Raw genomic sequence first — 20,990 nt, forward strand, 5'->3', positions numbered from 1 at the left:
CTTAGTGTGGAAACAGGTCCTTCGGCCCAACAAGTCCACACCAGCGCGGCCCACCCATACCCCTGCATTTACCCGTTACCTAACACTACGGGCAATTTAGCATAGCCAATTCACCTGACCCACACATCTTTGGACTGTGGGAGGAAACCGGAGCACCCGGAGGAAACCCACGCAGACATGGGGAGAATGACTGTGTGGAGTTTGCCAGTCGCCCGAGTCAGGAATTGAACCCGGGTGTCAGGCGCTACGAGACTAACCCCTGTGTCACCGTGCTGCCCACAGGAAACAAACTGTACACTCGTCACTGAACTATCACAGCATATTACCCCTTCTACTGCAGAACCAGAAATAGATTTATGAATAACTTTTCATTTTATTTCCCCCACATTAAGATAAATACTTGGGTTTTTATGGGTTTTAATATCTGCCAGTTATAAACTGCAACAAAAGCACTTTCTTGGCATGAACAGCAGAGTATTTAGTTCTATGTTCTGACTGCCGACTCCTTGGTGGACAAAGTCCAAGGTGGGTCTGTGCTTCGTCTCCCTATGTGCAACCTCTCTGCAAAATCAGATAGGCAGGCACACCAAATGTTTCTCACTTTCAGGCAGAACTGCCTCTTGAACATTTAGCAATCAACAAAGGAAGCTGATGTACATTACAAGGTGGTAAACATGGTAAAACCTGTTGCCATTTATGTTAGGTTTTTCACTGGCACAACAGCTGATGAAAATGAGTTTGCACCATAGCAATGAATGTGTTTAATTGCCAATGCATTACCCTTAATGATCAACTTTTGAGTCCTGGTTCTACTTTTCTTTAGAGGCAGCCCCACTTCCTTTTACAATTTCATTTCTATTATTTTTGAAAATCACTGGTGTATACTTTGAGAAACTGACTACCCCTCCTGCTCTACTAATGTAATACACTATTTTTCAGAAACCTTCCCATCAATGTTCTGTTTTCTTTGTTGGATAGTTTTTGGGAAGCTTAGAGAGAAGGGAAGAGAACTTCTTAAAAAGTATTAATTTATCCACATGCTCACCTCATACAGACATCATTCTCCTTTGGTCTTTGCTATTCCACTCTATCAGTAATGCATTTTCTCGGACTTGCACAGTATACTTTACTGAATGGAAGTCTTAAGAGTTTAAAGTTAATTTCAATAACCAAAGCTATACAAAGGACAACCTGATCAAGGGCTAAAATTTAAGGCAATTTGAATTGCAGCACTTCTATTAGTCTACTTATCTGGGCATAAATTGTAACGAACACAAAATTAATTCTGGTCTTCCCCTATCCTTAATGTGCATCTTATTTATATGCATAACAAACTTCAAAAGACAAAATGGGGTGGAAACCATTGTTTTCTCTGTGAAAACGATCATTTTCATTTAGAGAAGTGTTTAAAAAAAGTTGTGTTGTACAGCACCTTGAGTATTGTTCCCCTGTGAATCTAACAATAGTTCCGTACACAGCTTTCAAGACAGGTTTTATACAAATTCAGCAATGACAAACAGCAAATGGGAAAACCAATATCTTGTTACTTTACGGTATCATTACTGCTGCTAAGCTGCTTGCCTTAAAGGCAGGCGATGATGGCACATATAAACATCACAAAGATCATTCCACATAGAACATGTGAAACTTTACAGAGATTAAATCACAAGTAACAAACAGGGAAATTGAAATAAATTGGAATTCAATTGTATATAAGTAATGTTACATTGGAATTATTGAAATTTCCACACTACTCTCAATAAAGTAATTTCTGTACAAAAATATTTCTGCATAATGTATGATATGTAGAGTTTAACAAAACAACAATATTTATAACATGGTCAAAATGTGTGGTCAAAGATGCTTGTTTTAAGACTCTTTTTAAAAGAACTGAAATTAAAATTTACACTGCACATGCTTTAGTTGTAAAACGTGCACAAAAAAGTTAGTTTTTTTTCATTTTTTTTTGCCATTTAGCTTTATACAAATACATACACTTGTGCGTCAGTGTCCTTTTATAACATTATTAAAACTTAGGAAATAAATTTGAATTTTGGACTGATTTTCAGATGTGGAAAAGTTTTTGTTAGGATGAGCAGCTTTTGTCCTCTCCACAGTTCATCCTTATCCTTTTGTCTGATGCCAGTAACATGAGAAGAATCAGGGTGTAATTAAATCTCCGAAGACATTAAACATCCTGTTATATGGTTCCAGTTCTTCCTCTTGCTTAGTTAACTGAGTTTTTGTAACAGTTTTTCCTCTGACAAACTGAACTGGACAATAACAGACATTTCTGCTATGAATTGTTCACAACCTTCTTTTGTTACCTGTTTGCAGTAACGGAGGTCTATTCGGCAGATATTACCACAACGTTTGAAATAGGTTAGGCACTGGTCAGTGACTTTATTGCAAACTGAAGAAGAAGAACATTATGCAATTTAAGTATGGCAATGATGTACTGGTATTTCTCAACTAAAACTGTTGTGTTCACTTTCACATGTTATGAAACAGATGAATAGAACTAAATCCAAAAAGTGATAGGATGAGTTATAAGAATAGACCAAAAAATAGTTCAAATAATCATATGGAATTTTGGAAAATTACTTTAAAATATAGATAGAAAGTAAAATCAAATGGCATGAATGTAAATTAATTTAATGTTATGTGAACAATATATTGGAGAAAACTTATTTAGAATAATTCATCAGTATTATGTATCAATGTAACAGCAAAGTATTGCAGGTAGAATGCACTAACTCATTAAATAGAAGAAATCTAATTAACATCTGATTTATAATGCTTTTAACAGCAATTTATTCCTGTTGAAATCCTTCACCTTGGTTGCACAGGTGAAGACAAAGGGGAGAACTCAGCCAGTATTCCATTCTAAATTGATACTTAGACCATACACTTGATAGTGCTGCTAAAGACAGAACTGGCCCATCTGCTATGCTTTAGCAGATTGTCAAATGTCATTAAGATTGTTCACAAAAATATTCTGGGTCTGAGCAATAAAGTAATCAATTATTGTTTATTCCAACATGTCCTAGAAAGTCCACAGAGGGCTTTGCATTACGGACTGAAGCAATGCATAATATACTCCTATAAAGGGTAAAAAAATTTCAGGATACTAATCCATGACAATTAAAGAACTACTACTCTGTGCAAAACAGGATGGTGTGAGAGATTTAGTAGTCATGGCGTTGTCAGGACAGAGCAGCTCATGTCCTCATTAGTACTAGAGATTGCAAAGGAGGAACTTATGGGTTAAATAGTTGAGTTATTACAGTACACATTGGACTCAACTGGACCTCTCCTGTGGTTCAGTTCGTGTCCCTATCCCTGGCCTGAGAGACCCAGATTAGAGTCTTACCTGCTGTAGAGGTGTGTAATTACAACTCTGAACATGCTGACTTACAAAATAATAACTTAACAAGGGAAACTTGTGTCTCTACCTCTGGATCAGGAGGTCTGGATTCAAGTCTCACCTGCTCCAGAGGTGTGTAATTAAATTTAAAAAATACACATTGGACTCTGGGTCCACTGTGGTGCTATGATGGTATCCCTATTCCTTGACTGGGAGGCCTGATGAGCACGTCCCACTTACTTTAGAGGTGAGTCATAATATCTCTAAAGAAGTTGTTTAGAAATCTATGTTAAATTTAAAAAAAATTAAAACCTCACATAAGTTTGCAGGTGGAAAGATATCAGAAACATTGGAGTTGAATAAATAGCTGGGCAAATACATAAACAAAGCAGACCTAGAAGGTGGCTCTTGTGGTGCAGTGTTAGTGTCCAAAAAAATTAAAGCAGGCCCATACATCTCTGAACAGGTTGATTAGAAAAGTAGTTAGTTAATAAAATTACATTGGACTCAGGGACTCTTATAGTGCAGTTATACTGTCCCTAATTCTGGACGAAGAGGCCCAGGTTCAAGTGCCACCTGCTGTAAAGGTATGTAATTATATCTCTAAACAAGTTGATTAGAAATTGGGTTAAATACAAAGATTACTCATTGGACTCAAAATGTGGAGGAGTCAAAACATTGTGTAAAGTACCACAAGAGCCAATTAAGTGACCTGTTTGATTTTGATTTGGAGATGCCAGTGTTCTACTGGGGTGTACAAAGTTGTGTGATTTTTAACTTTGTTTCATTTTGAATAGTGTTGACCTTTATGGAGTATGGCTGATGCTCAACATAAATGTTGCCAATGATTAAGCAACTTCTGGAAGTGAGCCTTTCAGCTCAAAGTACCCAATCTCTGCCTGCCTCTGGTTGGCTTATTATGTTGTTTGTGTGGCTGGTCCAGTGAAGATTTTAATCAGTAATTACATCCAAGATGATGGTGGTACAGGTTCGGTTACGTTATGCCACTGAAAGTTATAACTAACTTGTATATTTGCTACAAATGTTTTTGCCATTTATCACCAGTTTATTATCCAGATCCTAATACTAGTTTAATTATCAGAAGAGTTATGAACACTGGCTTACTTTTAAATAAAATGATGCTAGGAATGTCGTTGATCTAGTAACTGAAGATTTTTCTTTGGCAGTGTGGTACATCAAAGCTACCACAAGTTCCAAAATTATACTCTGGATTAGTGGTGCTGGAAGAGCACAGTTCAGGCAGCATCCAAGGAGCAATAAAATCGACGTTTCGGGCAAAAGCCCTTCATCAGGAATAAAGGCAGAGAGCCTGAAGGGTGGAGAGATAAGCTAGAGGAGGGTGGGGGTGGGAAGAAAGTAGCATAGAGTACAGTAGGTGAGTGGGGGAGGGGATGAAGGAAATAGGTCAGGAGGAGGGTGGAGTGGATAGGTGGAAAAGGAACTAGGTAGGTATGACAAGTCATGGGGACAGTGCTGAGCTGGAAGTTTGGAATTAGGTTGAGGTGGAGAAGGGGAAATGAGGAAACTGTTGAAGTCCACATTGATGCCCTGGGGTTGAAGTGTTCCTAGGCGGAAGATGAGGCGTTCTTCCTCCAGGCGTCTGGTGGTGAGGGAGCGGCGATGAAGGAGGCCCAGGACCTCCATGTCCTCGGCAGAGTGGGAGGGGGGGTGAGTTGAAATGTTGGGCCACAGGGCGGTGTGGTTGATTGGTGCGGGTGTCTCGGAGATGTTCCCTAAAGCGCTCTGCTAGGAGGCACCCAGTCTCCCCAATGTAGAGGAGACCGCATCGGGAGCAACGGATACAATAAGTGATATTAGTGGACGTGCAGGTAAAATTTTGATGGAAGTGGAAGGCTCCTTTAGGGCCTTGGATTGAGGTGAGGGAGGAGGTGTGGGCGCAGGTTTTGCAATTCTTGCGGTGGCGGGGAAGGTGCCAGGATGGGAGGGTGGGTTGTAGGGAGGCGTGGACCTGACCAGATAGTCACGGTGGGAACGGTCTTTGCAGAAGGCGGAAAGAGGTGGGGAGGGAAATATATCCCTGGTGGTGGGGTCTTTTTGGAGGTGGCGGATGATTTGGTTTATGCGAAGGTTGGTAGAGTGGAAGGTGAGCACCAGGGGCGTTCTGTCCTTGTTACAGTTGGAGGGGTGGGGTCTGAGGGCAGAGGTGCGGGATGTGGACGAGATGCGTTGGAGGGCATCTTTAACCATGTGGGAAGGGAAATTGCGGTCTCTAAAAAAGGCCATCTGGTGTGTTCTGTGGTGGAACTGGTCCTCCTGGGACCAGATACGGTGGAGGCAGAGGAATTGGGAATACGGGATGGCATCTTTGCAAGAGGTAGGGTGGGAAGAGGTGTAAGCTGAAAATGTGTTGCTGGTTAAAGCACAGCAGGTCAGGCAGCATCCAAGGAACAGGAAATTTGACGATAGGGCCAGAGCCCTTCATCAGGAATGAAGGGCTCTGGCCCGAAGCGTCGAATTTCCTGTTCCTTGGATGCTGCCTGACCTGCTGTGCTTTAACCAGCAACACATTTTCAGCTCTGATCTCCAGCATCTGCAGACCTCACTTTTTACTGGGAAGAGGTGTAATCCAGGTAGCTGTGGGAGTTGGTGGGTTTGTAAAAAAAATGTCAATGCCAAGTCAGTCATCATTAATGGAGATGGAGAGGTCCAGGAAGATGGTCCAGGTAAATTTAAGGCCAAGGTGGAATGTGTTGGTGAAGTTGATGAATTGCTCAACCTCCTCGCGGGAGCACGAGGTGGCGCCGATGCAGTCATCAATGTAGCGGAGGAAGAGGTGGGGAGTGGTGCCAGTGTGACTACGGAAGATGGACTGTTCCACATAGCTGACAAATAGGCATAGCTGAGGCCCATGTGGGTGCCCAGGGCTCCCCATTTCATCTGGAGGGAGTGGGAGTATTGGAAGGAGAAATTATTGAGGATGAGGACCAGTTCAGCCAAATGAATGAGAGTGTCAGTGGAAGGGTACTGGTGGGGACGTCGAGAGAGGAAGAAACGGAGGACTTGGAGGCCCTGTCATGGCAGATGGAGGTGTAGAGGGATTGGATGTCCAGTGTGAAGATGAGGCATTGGGGTCCAGGGAAACGTCGATTTTACTGCTCCTCGGATGCTGCCTGAACTGCTGTGCTCCTCCAGCACCACTAATCCAGAATCTGGTTTCCAGCATCTGCAGTCATTGTTTTTACCCTCCAAAATTATACTGTTAGTTGTCAGAACTTGGAAAAATCTGATCCTTATGATACAACTTGCTTCTTGAGCAGTGTGTAAAATTTAACTAAAGGTTTATTTTCAAGTTTATAGCTTTTAATTGGATTGATTTGAACTAGGAAAACGATATTTTCACTGTAGCACAGAAATCTATTTTATGTTCTAAACTGTACACACAATCAAACAAATTACTTGCAAAGCAATTAAAAGTTAAATTTCACCAATTTTAGCTTAAATAACAACTCAAAATGCACATTTCTTACCTGATAGATTGACGTCTGTTAAGGAATCTCTAGTTGTAGTGCCAACTGCCGTTAATAGATTAATTGATTGATCTGTCAGATGATTGCAGTAACTAAGGTCCAGTCTGGATAATGTTGGCATGTGTCTAATAAGAAGCCGGAGTGTTGCATCTGTAATGTCCAGTCCAGCCAGACGAAGGTCTATCACATTTCGTAGCTTGCTGCGATTGTCAATTTGACCTTTCAATTATGACAAGAAACTTATTAATAAAATCATAAGAAATAGAGAAGTAAGCAATTTAGCTCTTCTCTCACTTCACCATTCAACAAGATAATGACTGATCTGTACCAGGCCTCGGTTACTTATCATAGTTCTCAACTCCTCAATGTTCCAAAGATTTATATATCTCCTGTTTAAATAGTTAAGTAGAGAATTTCAAACTCTCACCTACCCTCTGGAAAAAGAAATTCTTTTACATCTTGGTTTTAAATGAGATTCCCTAGTTCCACCCCACCAAGCCTGCTCAGAATCTTGTTATTTCAAATCAGTCACCTCTCATTTTCTCTAATCACTGATAAATAAAGGCCTAACCTGTTTACCTACTCTGTATCGATCTATCCAATTCACCACCACCTAATGAGAGAGCAGCCATATGGTCTAATTGGACTATTGCGACTTTACTCTTAATTGTTGTAAACTATTTTTCCAAATCCAACCCCCTAACACTCAAGGCAGAAATTCAATTTGCCTTAATCATTTGTTGCACCTGCATGCTAATCTTTTGTATTTCGTATACAGGAAGGCCCAGATCCTTCTGTACTGCACATTTCTGGAGACTCCCACTGTTTAAACGATATCCTGCCTCTTGGTTCTTCCTAATGAAGTGCAGTTGTCGTGGGTAGGTTTGCCGAGCTGGAAAGTTAGTTTGCAGACATTTCGCCCCCTTTCTGGGCGACATCCTCAATGCTGTGGAGCCTCCTGTATTGTGTCGGTTGGAAGTTATTTGCTTTTGTTCCTTCTGCTTCCGGTTGCTCATTGCAGTGGTCAGGATATTATATTGGGTCGAGGTCAATGTATTTATTGAAGAAGTCCATGGCTGAGTGTCACGCTCCTAGAAATTCTCTGGCTGTCCTCTGTTTGGTTTGTCCTATTATTATTGTGTCATCCCAGCCAGAGTTAGGATGCCTATCTGTCTGCCAGGATCTGTGGACGAAGTTGTGGGGATATCAGTTTTTGGCAAAGACTTTATAGAGGTGTGCTTCTTACTCTCGTCGCAAATCGAGTGCTGCAGTGTTTTTTTTTAAACAGAGTCCTAATGCAGCTAATGGTGTGTGTTTGGGTGGGTGCTGTTATAATTCAGGATCTTGTCAGTGTGTGTGACTTTTCTGTACACTTTTGTTGTGCGTTCCCCATTGTGTTCTTTCTACGATCAAATCTAGGAATGGGAGCTGGTTGTTAACTTCCTCGTCTCTTCTAAATTTGATCCCTGAGAGCTTGGTGTTGATAATCTAGTGTGTGCTCTCGATCACTGTCCTTTAATTATTACAAATGTGTCATCCACGTATCTGATCCAAAGTTTGGGTTGGATTTGTGGAAAGGCTGTTCTAGTCTTTGCATCACTACTTCTGCTGTGAGCCCGGAGATGGATGAGCCTATGGGCCATTGGTTTGAGCATGTATCTGCTGCTGAATATGAACTGCATTGTTAAGCACAGGTCCAGCAGTTTGAGCATGCAAGTCCTTGTTGATTGGTTCTTCATTGTGCAGTCTGTTCTGTTTGTCCACGAGGTTGGCTATTGTACATGAACTGACACCCATGCTCCGACAACAGTTCACCAGAATAAAAGATCCACTAACCATCAGGTGCAGGACAAAACACTATATAGAACAAACAGGCAGACAACGAGCAATCCGCATTCATAAACATCAACTAGCCACTAAACACCTTCGTAGCTATATACACACACAGCAAGCACCACAAATTCGACAGGGACAACTCAACAATAACAGGCCAAGCCAAAGTGAGGTCAGTTAGAGAATTTCTAGAAGCATGGCATTCATCCACAGACTCCATCAATAAACACATTGACCTCAACCAAATGTACGGACCCTATATGCAACGAACAACCAGAGGCAGCAGGAATGAAACCAAATAAATTCCAACCGACACAGTACAGCAGTGCTTCACATGAGGTGCCACAGCATTCAGGGTGTCACCTAGAAAGAGGTTGAAACGTCTGCAAACCAACTTCCCAGCTTGGTGAACATAACCACAACAAGTGCAACTGGCAACCAAGCTACAAATCTTTACACAAACCTTGAACTCCTAATGAAGTGTGTGACTTCAAACTTTTCTATATTAACTTTCATCTGCCAAGTTTGACCACTCTATCCATCTACACCACCTTGCAGGTTCTGTATATCCTCATTACAACAACACTCCCACCTATTTTTGTACCATAGGTAAATTTGTAAACATTACACTCTGCCCTCTCAAATCACTATAAATAGTAAATAATTGAGGTCCTATGGCTGATCCTTATGGCACTTTACTAATTACATTTTCTAACCTGGAAATGTCAATCTCAATAGTGTCTTGTATATAGAGTCACAGAGATGTACAGCATGGAAACAGACCCTTCGGTCCAACGTGTCCATGCCGACCAGATATCCCAACCCAATCTAGTCCCACTTGCCAGCACCCGGCCCATGTCCCTCCAAACCCTTCCTATTCATAAATCCATCCAAATGCCTCTTAAATGTTGCAACTGTACCAGTCTCCACCACATCCTCTCGCAGCTCATTCCAGACACGTACCACCCTCTGCGTGGAAAAAGTTGCCCCTTAGGTCTCTTTTATATCTTTCCCCTCTCACCCTAAACCTATGCCCTCTAGTTCTGGACTCCCTGACCCCAGGGAAGACTTTGTCTATTTTTCCTATCCATGCCCATCATAATTTTGTAAATCTCTATAAGGTCACCCTTCAGCCTCCGACACTCCAGGGAAAACCGTCCCAGCCTGTTCAGCCTCTCCCTGTAGCTCAAATCCTCCAACCCTGGCAACATCCTTGTAAATCTTTTCTGAACCCTTTCAGGTTTCACAACATCTTTCCGATAGGAAGGAGACCAGAATTGCACGCAATATTCCAACAGTGGCCTGACCAATGCCCTGTACAGCCACAACATGATGTCCCAACTCCTGTACTCAATACTCTGACCAATAAAGGAAAGCATACCAAACGCCTTCTTCACTATCCTATCTACCTGCGGCTCCACTTTCAAGGATGAACCTGCACTCCAAGGTCTCTTTGTTCAGCAACACTCCCTAGGACCTTACCATTAAGTATATAAGTTCTGCTAAGATTTGCTTTCCCAAAATGCAGCACCTCGCATTTATCTAAAATAAACTCCATCTGCCACTTCTCAGCCCATTGACCCATCTATGTTAACCAATCCTCAATCCGTGTTAATACATTATCCCCCAATACCGTGAACTTCTTTCTTGTGAAATAACCTTTTATGTGACATCTTATCACTATATAAATGATTCGTAGATTCTTTCTCTGTGGTCTTCAAAGAAAATTATGAAATCAGAATGCTAAAAAAAAGTAAAATGCAAGTACAGAAGGGACCAATTGTAGCAAAGGAATTTTATTTTGAACTGAAAATATGTTGCTGGAAAAGTGCAGGTCAGGTAGCATCCAAGGAACAGGAGATTCGACGTTTCGGGCATAAGCCCTTCTTTCCTGAAGAAGGACTTATGCCCGAAACGTCGAATCTCCTGTTCCTTGATGCTGCCTGACCTGCTGCGCTTTTCCAGCAACACATTTTCAGCTTTGATCGCCAGCATCTGCAGACCTCACTTTCTCCTCGAAAATTTTATTTTGAAGACAGCATTCAATTCAGCATTGCTACTGAAGAGATTTCTACATGCTATTCGAGAAGAATCTAGCATTTCAATAAATGCGAGAAAACAGAGCTGTAGGCATTTTGACTTAAGAATGGAAGCATGTGGATTATAAGCTGAAGATCAATTTAATTTTCAACTACACATGTTGCAAGTTTTCTGTGATTGATGTAAGAAATCAAGCCTCCTCCAAGCCACGTCAACCTGAAACATGGACCTGCCAGCAATCAGGCAATCCACAAACACTTTTGGAACAATGTTTGAAACTGATGGTCATGTAGTGGAATGCTGCAGTGGATGATTCATCTCAGACTCCTTCCCAGCTCTTCATTGACTGGCTTCTCCAACAACTAGATTCACTCCATTGATATAAAGAAACAGTCATATAGACGAAACCAGCAGCATGGTCCTGACAACCTATCAGCCAAACACTTGATGGGTATGCTTTGGAACTAGCCAAGCTATTCCAACATAGCTACAACAATGATATCCACCTGACAAATTGAAACATTACTCACGTATGAGCTGGAAATGTGCAGGTCAGGCAGCATCCAAGGACCAGGAGAATCGATGTTTCGGGCATGAGCCCTTCCTCAGGAATCCTCACGTATGTCTTATCCATAAAATGTAGGGCATGTGACACTTACTCACCAAAACCTCTCCTCATATTCAGGATGGGCTCTGTGGAGATTGCTCAACTCCACACCTCATCATAGCTTTGGTCCAAATATGGATAAACAAACTGCATTCTCGAGAGAAGGTGAGAGTGACCCTCCTTGATATCAAGACAGCGTTTGACTGAATGTAACATCAAGGAGCCCTAATAAAATCAACTTCAGAGGGAGATGGAGAGGAAGGGGGGGCTTATCCATTGACTGGAATCATACATAGCATAAAGGATGAGGTACAATTAATGGGTTTTAATTAACACAAAAAAAATTAAGTGATGAGATGCAATATAGCTTAAAACATAGCAAGCTATCAAGATTTCCTACCTGGTCTGTTGTCTGTTGGAGGAGAAAGCAAATCTCTCATTTGGGCATCTTTTAATCCTTCCACCCATCTAAGATCCATAGTTCTCAGCAATGGACAACTAGAGCTGCAAAGTGCAGAGATTGCTGCCCAGGAGCAGCCTGAAACAACCAAGTCCTTAAGACCTGAAAAGGGGAATACAAAGTTGAACGAACCAGCTGGACAGCAGTTTGAGTGTAATGTGCTGACAGGCTGCGTTGAAGAAATTAATATAAATCTTTTAAAAACTATAAATGATTAACACAGGAATCACAAAACATGACAAGAACAACCAGAAAAGAAACACCGAACTCACTGGCGTATTCCCACAAAGGAGCTGAATGTGCTCATGTACTGGTAGTAACTTAATGAAATTTTTAAGAATAAAACAACGATGAATTATGTAACCTCATCAAATCAAGTAGCAACTGCCCTAATGTTTCAGTTGTGTGAATGGTGGTCAGCAACCTAGAAGTTCCACTGCCTCATGCTAATATTGTGTTTTCACATTAAAAGATGCTGATGTAGTCAGTTTATTCACATCAGCCCCACTTATGCACTTGTCACCAGGTGGAGAGACATGCTATCACTGGATATCACATTGCTTGATTCCTTGTTGGGTGACAGCTATCTCAATGTTGAAATCGTTGCCTTTAATCTTTTTGCACTGCCTGTCAGAAGTAGCAACTTCAGCAATATTTCCTTTTCCCTCTGCATTAGATGTCTTTAAGCCAAGTTCTGATCCGCTTGCCTACACTGTTGTTAACAACATATATTTTCCTCCATTTATCAAAATAAGTTAAGAAAAAAAATGACCAAAGTGTTTGATTTTTCTCGAAGATACAAAAGGGTTTTAGCTGAAGTTAAAAATGCAGGATTTTAAATAAACATAGAAACAAGAATACTCTGACTCTGATCTTTTATGAACCAAAATATGTCTCAGAGTCACCCATCTCATCAGAAACAAGTGTTTTTTTTAAAAAAAATAAGAGTATATTTAACATGTAAATCTTAACACCTTGGTACACAGGGTGATTCAGGAGTATTTCAGCAATTCATATCGAATGAGACAACAGAGAGTTTAGGAAATAAATTCACAATATTCTAGCCAAAGTCAGGATTATGACACATCTTTTCATGAAAATGACTGGAATAAATCTATCACCTGCCTACCATTCACATTGCCTGCAGAAACTTGGGTAATGCTGATCTTGCCCCTTTTCTCTTTGGCATAATAGAGAAACTCCTGTGATAGGTCTAGGGTGTTCTGTGTCATTGTTTTGGGATCACTTATTCAAATGTAACATGTAGCACCTATTCAGACGAACTTTAATTTGTCTTTTCCCTCTCTTTCTAGTAAGCAACCACGGTCTATTGGCATGTTTTGGGAATCCATTGTCAAAGTCCACAACATGTCAATCAATGGCACAAGGCAACATTGCTATACACAAATACAGAAGTCTTTTTAGGATTTGCAGTTTTATTTTCTGGTAAATAAACTATCATTGGCATTGTCGAAACAATGCCATTTATTATCCAAACCCAAACTAGAACAGCAGCATGACAATCTGCAAGTGTTTGCCAATCAACACTGTAATTTGACTCCTGCTCCACAAATGGTGCCAAGGCAACGTAGCACTGCATACCTTCCTGAGGCAGCACAACCACTTAAAAAACGGATTACACTCAAATATCCTCATTAGCTCAGAGACCACCCTGCAACTACACAAAAAATCTTGGACTTGATTCAACCTCAATGTCATGACATTGGAACAAAAGCCATATTATCCACACCAAATGCCACACTGTGCAAGGATGCAAACCATATCTGTTCAATACAAACCTGACATGACAAAATGAAGGCAGCACAGGAAATCTGACAACAAAAATGTACAGGAATGAGTAATAGTGCTGGCTTGATCAGAGCCCTAGTCCTGGCAATACACAAGTTATGCGAGTTTACAGTTATTTGCCATTAAAAAAAGGAGTGATGACAAATTCAGAAAGCAATCTGTACTGCCAATAGAGCCTACGCATTAACATTATTTCTTGATCTTATACCCAAGGTTCCAGCACAATAAACAAGGTAGAATATAAAGCACTTTCACTCCTACATTCGTTAGATAGTCTCATTCATTTCCTCACATACTTGTCTATAACAAATAAATCTTTTCCCCATCTTACCTACGGAAAAGGTATTGTCCAAACTCATTCCACTTAATAAAAAACCCTATTCTTTGCCAACTGTACCATTTCCATTTCTGTACAGCTGAGGATCTTTGCAGCATTTTTCTGGCTGAAAGCACTTTTATTTTCACAGTTAAGAGTATATTTGGATAAGAAAAGGGAGAAAAAAACTCCTACGCAGAGTACAGGCTTCAAAAGGAAGTGATTAATAAAAATCAGTAAGGGGAAAAGAGCGTTCATGTATTCATTTATGACAAAGTGTTTATTGCACATTCTTAATCATCCTCAAGAAGCTGGTGAGTTGCCTCTTGAACCGCCGCAGGTCAGTGTGTGAAGGTTCTCCTACAGTGCAGTTAGAGAATGTGGTGCAGTTATAGGCAGTGAGTTGCCTCTTGAACCACCACAGTGTGTGAAGATTCTTCTTACAGTGCAGTTATAGGGAGGGTGTTCCAGGATTTTGACCTCATAGCAAGAGGAAAGTGGTTACAGTCAGGATGGTCTGCAATTTTAGTGGAATTTTGCAGATAGTGGTTTTCTTATGCAATTGCTTCCCTCATCCTTCTGTGACTTGTGTCGTCAGTGTGAACAAAGGACTGCATTTCCACAAAGACTGTATGGTAGTGATTCTGTCAATGTGGTCATGGACAGGTACATTTATGGCAGTAAATCACTTGGTCAGATTTTCCTCTCCTTCACATCAGTTATCTCACTATCTGCCTCTCCCCATTGTGTCCTACAGGGCCCAACCAGCTTTGTCAGTGATTGGCAATGTACTGTTTTCAATCAGAGAAGTGTGAATCTTAGGAACTGTTTATCTCAGAGGTATAGAGGTGCTGCCATCAAGATGAATGGATTTTTGATTCCTTAGGGTGTCAAAGAATATAGACAGTGGACTGGAAAATGGAATTGAGGTAGAAAATCAACTATGACTGTACTGAATGTAGAGCTGACACAGAGTCAAATGGTCTACTCCTGCTCCCATTTTTTTATGTTCTTAAACAGATCTAAGGTATTGCTATACTACGTTCACAGCTACATTGCTTTGAATTAGTTAGAAAACTGTAGATGTTAATGAATATAAAGTCAAAAACAATTTTCTTTGGGAAGCCAACACTGGCTATGAAAGCATCAAAGCTCTGCTCCTTCACCTGAGGCAAGCTTGTGATTTCTATTACATCTGTTGGGCTATAACCTGGTCCAAGGTAAAACATCGTGAGATCTGAACTTCTGGATTAAACCAGGTGCCAATCGGGTGATCTTCCCAAACTGTGAAGGTGGGAGAATTATACTTACAGGTGTCAGGCTGACAATAACCAGACTAAATTATTGGTCAGAAAACAAAAGCAAGAACAGTATTCAATAGAAAATATATTTATAATAATCAGAAAACATTATTGATTTTTTTTTCCTTAATATTAACTACAACAAAGCAGCACAGTGGCTAGCACTGCTGCCTCACAGTGCCAGGGACACAGGTTCGATTCCCACCTTGGGCGACTGTCTGTGTGGTGTTTGCAGGTTCAATTCCCGCCTCCCAGTGTCTGTGTGGATTTCCTCCAGGTGCTCTGGATTCCTCCCACAATCCAAAAGGTGTGCACATCAGGTGAACTGACCATGCTAATTGCCCATAGTGACAGGCGCATTAGTCAGGGGTAAATATACGCATGGGGAATGGGTCTGGGTGGATTATTCCTCAGAGGTTCAGTGTGGACCTGTTGGGTCAAACAGCCTGTTTCCATATTGTAGGAAATCTAATCATCTCATCTCATCTAATCAAAAGCCACCTCCCTGCACGAAATGTCAACCATGTTTGTTAACTTTTATCGTGGTAAGTCCTTTTGTTATACTTATATTCTTGATTACATCCTGATCGTTGGTTGTTCTGAGGTTGTCAGCCAAACCTATCACTATGGAATAACATTCCATTTCACAGTACTATGGCAAGCAAGTTAGATTATTTTTATAATTCCATTACCCACAGACAAGAAAGATCTTTTATAAAGGATCTGACCCTGGACAATTGCCATTACTCAGTTTATTTCCTTGGAAACTTCTTTTGTAGGGTGGTGTGCAAATAGAGCCAAATGATAAATTAATATTGATTACTAATGTTACACTATAATCCCAATTATCATTGAGAAAACACACATTTCCATTCACTGGTTCTGTTTATTTGGACAGTCTTGAAATAAGATGGAAACCAGACAAATAAAAAATGATGCAATAATCTTATTCTTCAGAATTATGGGTGACATATTCAAGATGCAGTTTTGGGTCGAATCTATGGAAATGCTTACTTACACATTCAGTGAAGTGTATGTAAACTTAGATGCATAGTCTGACTGGTTCAACATATCCAACTCATTGTAATGTTTTTGCTATTAGTGTATTGGCATTTCAGACACCCACCTGGCAATCTGTTGATAAGCCAAGTTAACTGCTTTTTCGATATATTTGTCCAGCTCAGGTCAAGGGTTACAGGTTGTCTCCTAATGATGCCACTGAGCATAAGGGGTGTGATCGATTTACACCGGTTTAAATCAATCTTGGTCCAAAGCCTCTTGTCACAGCACCTGGGAAGGTAAAGTTTAACAATGGAACTGGTTGCTTGATATTATAGAAATTGTGTACTGCTGGGGAAAGTGACCACCTTGTTGAAGTTTCCATGCAGTCATCAGGGCAGAATCACAAAAATACCAAATTTTAAAATGAACAATTCATACTGCACAAGAGAGCTAATTGGTGCTTTGTTCATGGCAATGTCTTAACCAAACAACGGTTTTTTTCCATGTTTTTGCTTAAATTTAAACCAGGCAAGTTGATTCTGATTGGCCAAGATTTTCTCATGGGAATTACCCCAAGAAACTGTTGTCCAATCCTTTGTTTAGTTTTAAAAAAAGGCACAATGCCTGGAAGTGTTCATTTTACTTCTAGAGGACAGACATGTTAAGATATACAAATTTCCAGCCAACCTGTTAGCCCCATTGCAAACCTGACCAATAATCTTGAACTGTTTGTTTATGTATTTCTTAGTACAGTCAGGTTAGTTCAGCAAGTCCTGCTCAATCATGGAATCAAACCTAGTTAGATGCTATGTTCTGAGTTTTGCAAGCCTGGCTTGGTTGAGTAACATTCAGAATCTGCCTGATACAAACAGCCAATGGCGTGATTCATCAGACATTGAGAAGTTCAGCCTACATACTTGACATCATAGCAGTACTGAAATTTCTACACCACTGTATTTACTTGTGTGGTAGACAGAACATCCTCTGACTTGATGACATCCTGTTAATAGCAGTGAAAAATGGCTAACTTTCCCCATTTCTCTGAAAGTGACACATTGGATTCATTCTTTTGGGCGATGATGTGATCCATGCACTATCTGACTTGATGCATCGATTTGGTAACAAACTTGTACAATGAGCAAAAGCTTATGGTCCTATTTATGAGGTTGCTGATAAGGCTAATCTTGTTGCATAGAGCTATATGGATCCCAACAGGTATATTAACACATAACAATAGGCTTTTGGCAGATAGGAGTAGAGAACCCATTTGTAGAATTTTCAACTATCCTATCAGGAAATGCAGTTCATTAGAGTCTGTTATTTCGAAGGCAAATTGGAGCTTGGGATGCAGGTGTACAAGGAAAATAAAATATCGAGGGACTTCATTCACTCTTATCAATGAAGCAAAGATTTGAAGACAACACTCCAGGGCATTCCCTGTGCCAACACCGCAACCAGAGTCGACTTGCCTGATTAGAAAGTAAACTAAAGCTTGGAAATAATTGATTGGTGACACTTTGACCAGAGTCGACTTACCAAACAAGCAAGATCTTTTTCTTGTGCAACATAAATTGTCATTCCTTTGGAGATTTGCCATTCTTGTGAATCTGAACTGATGTGTGAGAAACAAAAAGCCTTGGCAGCATGCCTCTTTGTACAGTAACAAACTTTTAGACATAATCTTTTCATGTTAATTACCATAAAATAACATAGGCTGATCTGGTTACATTATTTGGTGACAGCATAAGACTGCGGAAATTAAAATAAAACTTCTCGTAACTATCATCAACTTTATTTTCTTTTCGTCACAAATATAATCTGTGCTAAGATATAATACAGATGATAGAGAATAACAATATTAAAAAGCAGAGTCAGTGTGGTGACATGACAATAGACAATAAGTGCAGGAGTAGGCCATTCTGCCCTTCGAGCCTGCACCATCATTCAATATGATCATGGCGGATCATCCTTAATCAGTATCCTGTTCCTGCCTTATCTCCATAACCTGGTAAAAACAATGACTGCAGATGCTGGAAACCAGATTCTGGATTAGTAGTGCTGGAAGAGCACAGCAGTTCAGGCAGCATCCAATGAGCAGCGAAATCGACGTTTCGGGCAAAAGCCCTTCATCAGGAATAAAGGCAGTGAGCCTGAAGCATGGGAGAGATAAGCTAGGGGAGGGTGGGGGTGGGGAGAGAGTAGCATTGAGTACAATGGGTGAGTGGGGGAGGGGATGAAGGTGATAGGTCAGGGAGGAGAGGGTGAAGTGGATAAGTGGAAAAGGAGCTAGGCAGGTCGGACAAGTCATGGGGATAGTGCTGAGCTGGAAGTTTGGAACTCGGGCGAGGTGGGGGAAGGGAAAATGAGGAAGCTGTTGAAGTCTACATTGATGCCCTAGGGTTGAAGTGTTCTGAGGCAGAAGATGAGGCGTTCTTCCTCCAGGCTGTCTGGTGGTGAGGGAGCAGCGGTGAAGGAAACCCAGGACCTCCATGTCCTCGGCAGAGTGGGAGGGGGAGTTGAAATGTTGGGCCACAGGGCGGTGTGGTTGATTGCTGCGGGTGTCTCGGAGATGTTCCCTAAAATGCTCTGCTAGGAGGCGCCCAGTCTCCCCAATGTAGAGGAGACCGCATCGGGAGCAACGGATACAATAATGATATTAGTGGATGTGCAGGTAAAACTTTGATGGATGTGGAAGGCTCCTTCAGGGCCTTGGATAGAGGTGAGGGAGGTGGTGTGGGCACAGGTTTTACAGTTCCTGCGGTGGTAGGGGAAAGTGCCAGGATGGGAGAGTGGGTTGTAGGGGGGCGTGGACCTGACCCCCGATTCCACAATCCTTGAGAGCTCTATCCAACTCTTTCTTAAATGAATCCAGAGACTGGGTCTCCACTGCCCTCTGGGGCTGAACATTCCACACAGACACCACTCTCTGGGTGAAGAAGTTTCTCCTCATCTCTATCCTAAATGCTCTACCCCGTATTTTTAAGCTATGTCCTCTGGTTCGGCACTCAACCATCAGCGGAAACATGTTTCCTGCCTCCAGAGTGTCCAATCCTTTAATAATCTTATATGTCTCAATCAAATCCCCTCTCAGTCTTCTAAACTCAAGGGTATACAAGCCTAGTCGCTCCAGTCTTTCAGTGTAAGGTAATCCGCCATTCCAGGAATTGACCTCGTGAACCTCCGCTGCACTCCCTCAATAGCCAGAATGTCTTTCCTCAAATTTTGAGACCAGAACTGCACACAGTACTCCAGGTGTGGTCTCACCAGGGCCCTGTACAGTTGCAGAAGAACCTCTTTGCTTCTATACTCAGTCCCTCTTGAAATGAAGGCCAGCATGTTATTAGCTTTCTTCACTACCTGCTGTACCTGCATGCTTACCTTCATTGACTGGTGTACAAGAACACTCAGATCTCTCTGTAGACATGAAGAGGAAATCATACCTAATGAATTTATTCCAGTCCTTTGAGGAGGTATCAAGCAGGGTAGGTAAAAGGGGGGGGGGGGAACCAGTAGATGGAATATATTTTGCTTTCAAAAAACATTTGTTACGGTACCACACATAATTCTACTTCAGAAGGGACTATGGTGTTAGGGGTAGTACACTAGCAAGGCTAAAGGATTCGCTAACTAATAGAAGAGAGTTGAGATAAAGCTATATTTTCAAGATGCAACTTGTAACTAGAAGGACCAAAAGGATCAGTGCAGAGACCATGATTATTTATAACATATCGTAATGATGTGGATGACAGAAGTGAATGTATAATTGCCAAGTTTTCAGAGGACCCAAAAATAGGTAGGAAGAAAAGTAATCAAGCTGACACAAGTGTCTACAGAGGGATATAGATAGCTTAAGTGGGTAACTGCTTAGCAGATGTTGGGAAAAGGTGAAATAGGGTATGTATATCAGCAGGAAGAACAGAAAAACTCAATGTTTACATGGAGAAAGGTTTGTACCATAGCAGCCGCAGCGGGACGGCGCGGGGCCCTGCAGCCGCAGCGGGACAGCACGGGGCCTCGACCACGATCTCACCTCCCATCACCAAACCATCATCTCCTAGACCATACACAACCTCATCACCTCAGGAGATCTCCCACCCACAGTTTCCAACCTCACAGTCCGGGAACCTCGCACTACCTGATTCTATCTCTTTCCCAAAATCCACAAGCCTGACCACCCCGGCCAACCCATTGTCTCAGCCTGCTCCTGCCCCACCGAACTCATCTCCACCTACCTCGAAACTGTGGTCCAGGAACTCCCCACGTACGTTCGGAGACACCACGCATACCCTCCACCTCCTCCAAGACTTCAGTTTCCCTGGACCCCAATGCCTCATCTTCACGCTGGACATCCAATCCCTCTACACCTTCATCCGCCATGACAGGGCCTCCAAGTCCTCCGTTTCGTCCTCTCTCGACGTCCCCACCAGAGTACCCTTCCACTGACACACTCATTCATTTGGCTGAACTGGTCCTCATCCTCAATAATTTCTCCTTCCAATACTCCCACTTTCTCCAGATGATTTGGGGAGCCCTGGGCACCCACATGGGCCCCAGCTATGCCTGTCTATTTGTCAGCTACATGGAACAATCCATCTTCCGTAGTTACACCAGCACCACTCCCCACCCCTTCCTCCACTACATTGATGACTGCATCGGCGCCACCTCGTGAGGAGGTTGAGCAATTCATCAACTTCACCAACACATTCCACCCCGACCTTAAATTCACCTGGACCATCTCAGACACCT

The 20,990-nt window shown here is 41.7% G+C and overlaps 1 protein-coding gene across 7 annotated transcripts in view; it reads right to left on the minus strand.

Moving 5' to 3' along the window:
- Positions 1-1,358: 1,358 nt before the first annotated feature.
- The window catches only part of LOC132827125 (lysine-specific demethylase 2B-like), a 219,067-nt gene continuing 199,435 nt past the window's right edge, over positions 1,359-20,990 (minus strand). For all 7 annotated transcript variants that reach the window (XM_060843632.1, XM_060843630.1, XM_060843629.1 and 4 more), the window contains 4 exons: positions 16,369-16,532; positions 11,757-11,918; positions 6,877-7,095; positions 1,359-2,413 (listed from right to left, as the gene is read on the minus strand). In XM_060843632.1, the coding sequence (XP_060699615.1) occupies positions 2,232-2,413; positions 6,877-7,095; positions 11,757-11,918; positions 16,369-16,532 (727 nt within the window). In that variant the 3' untranslated portion in view covers positions 1,359-2,231. The remainder of the gene's footprint in view (positions 2,414-6,876; positions 7,096-11,756; positions 11,919-16,368; positions 16,533-20,990) is intronic.

Source organism: Hemiscyllium ocellatum, chromosome 24 (assembly GCF_020745735.1).
Source record: "Hemiscyllium ocellatum isolate sHemOce1 chromosome 24, sHemOce1.pat.X.cur, whole genome shotgun sequence".
In the NCBI taxonomy this organism is placed as follows: Eukaryota; Metazoa; Chordata; class Chondrichthyes; order Orectolobiformes; family Hemiscylliidae; genus Hemiscyllium; species Hemiscyllium ocellatum.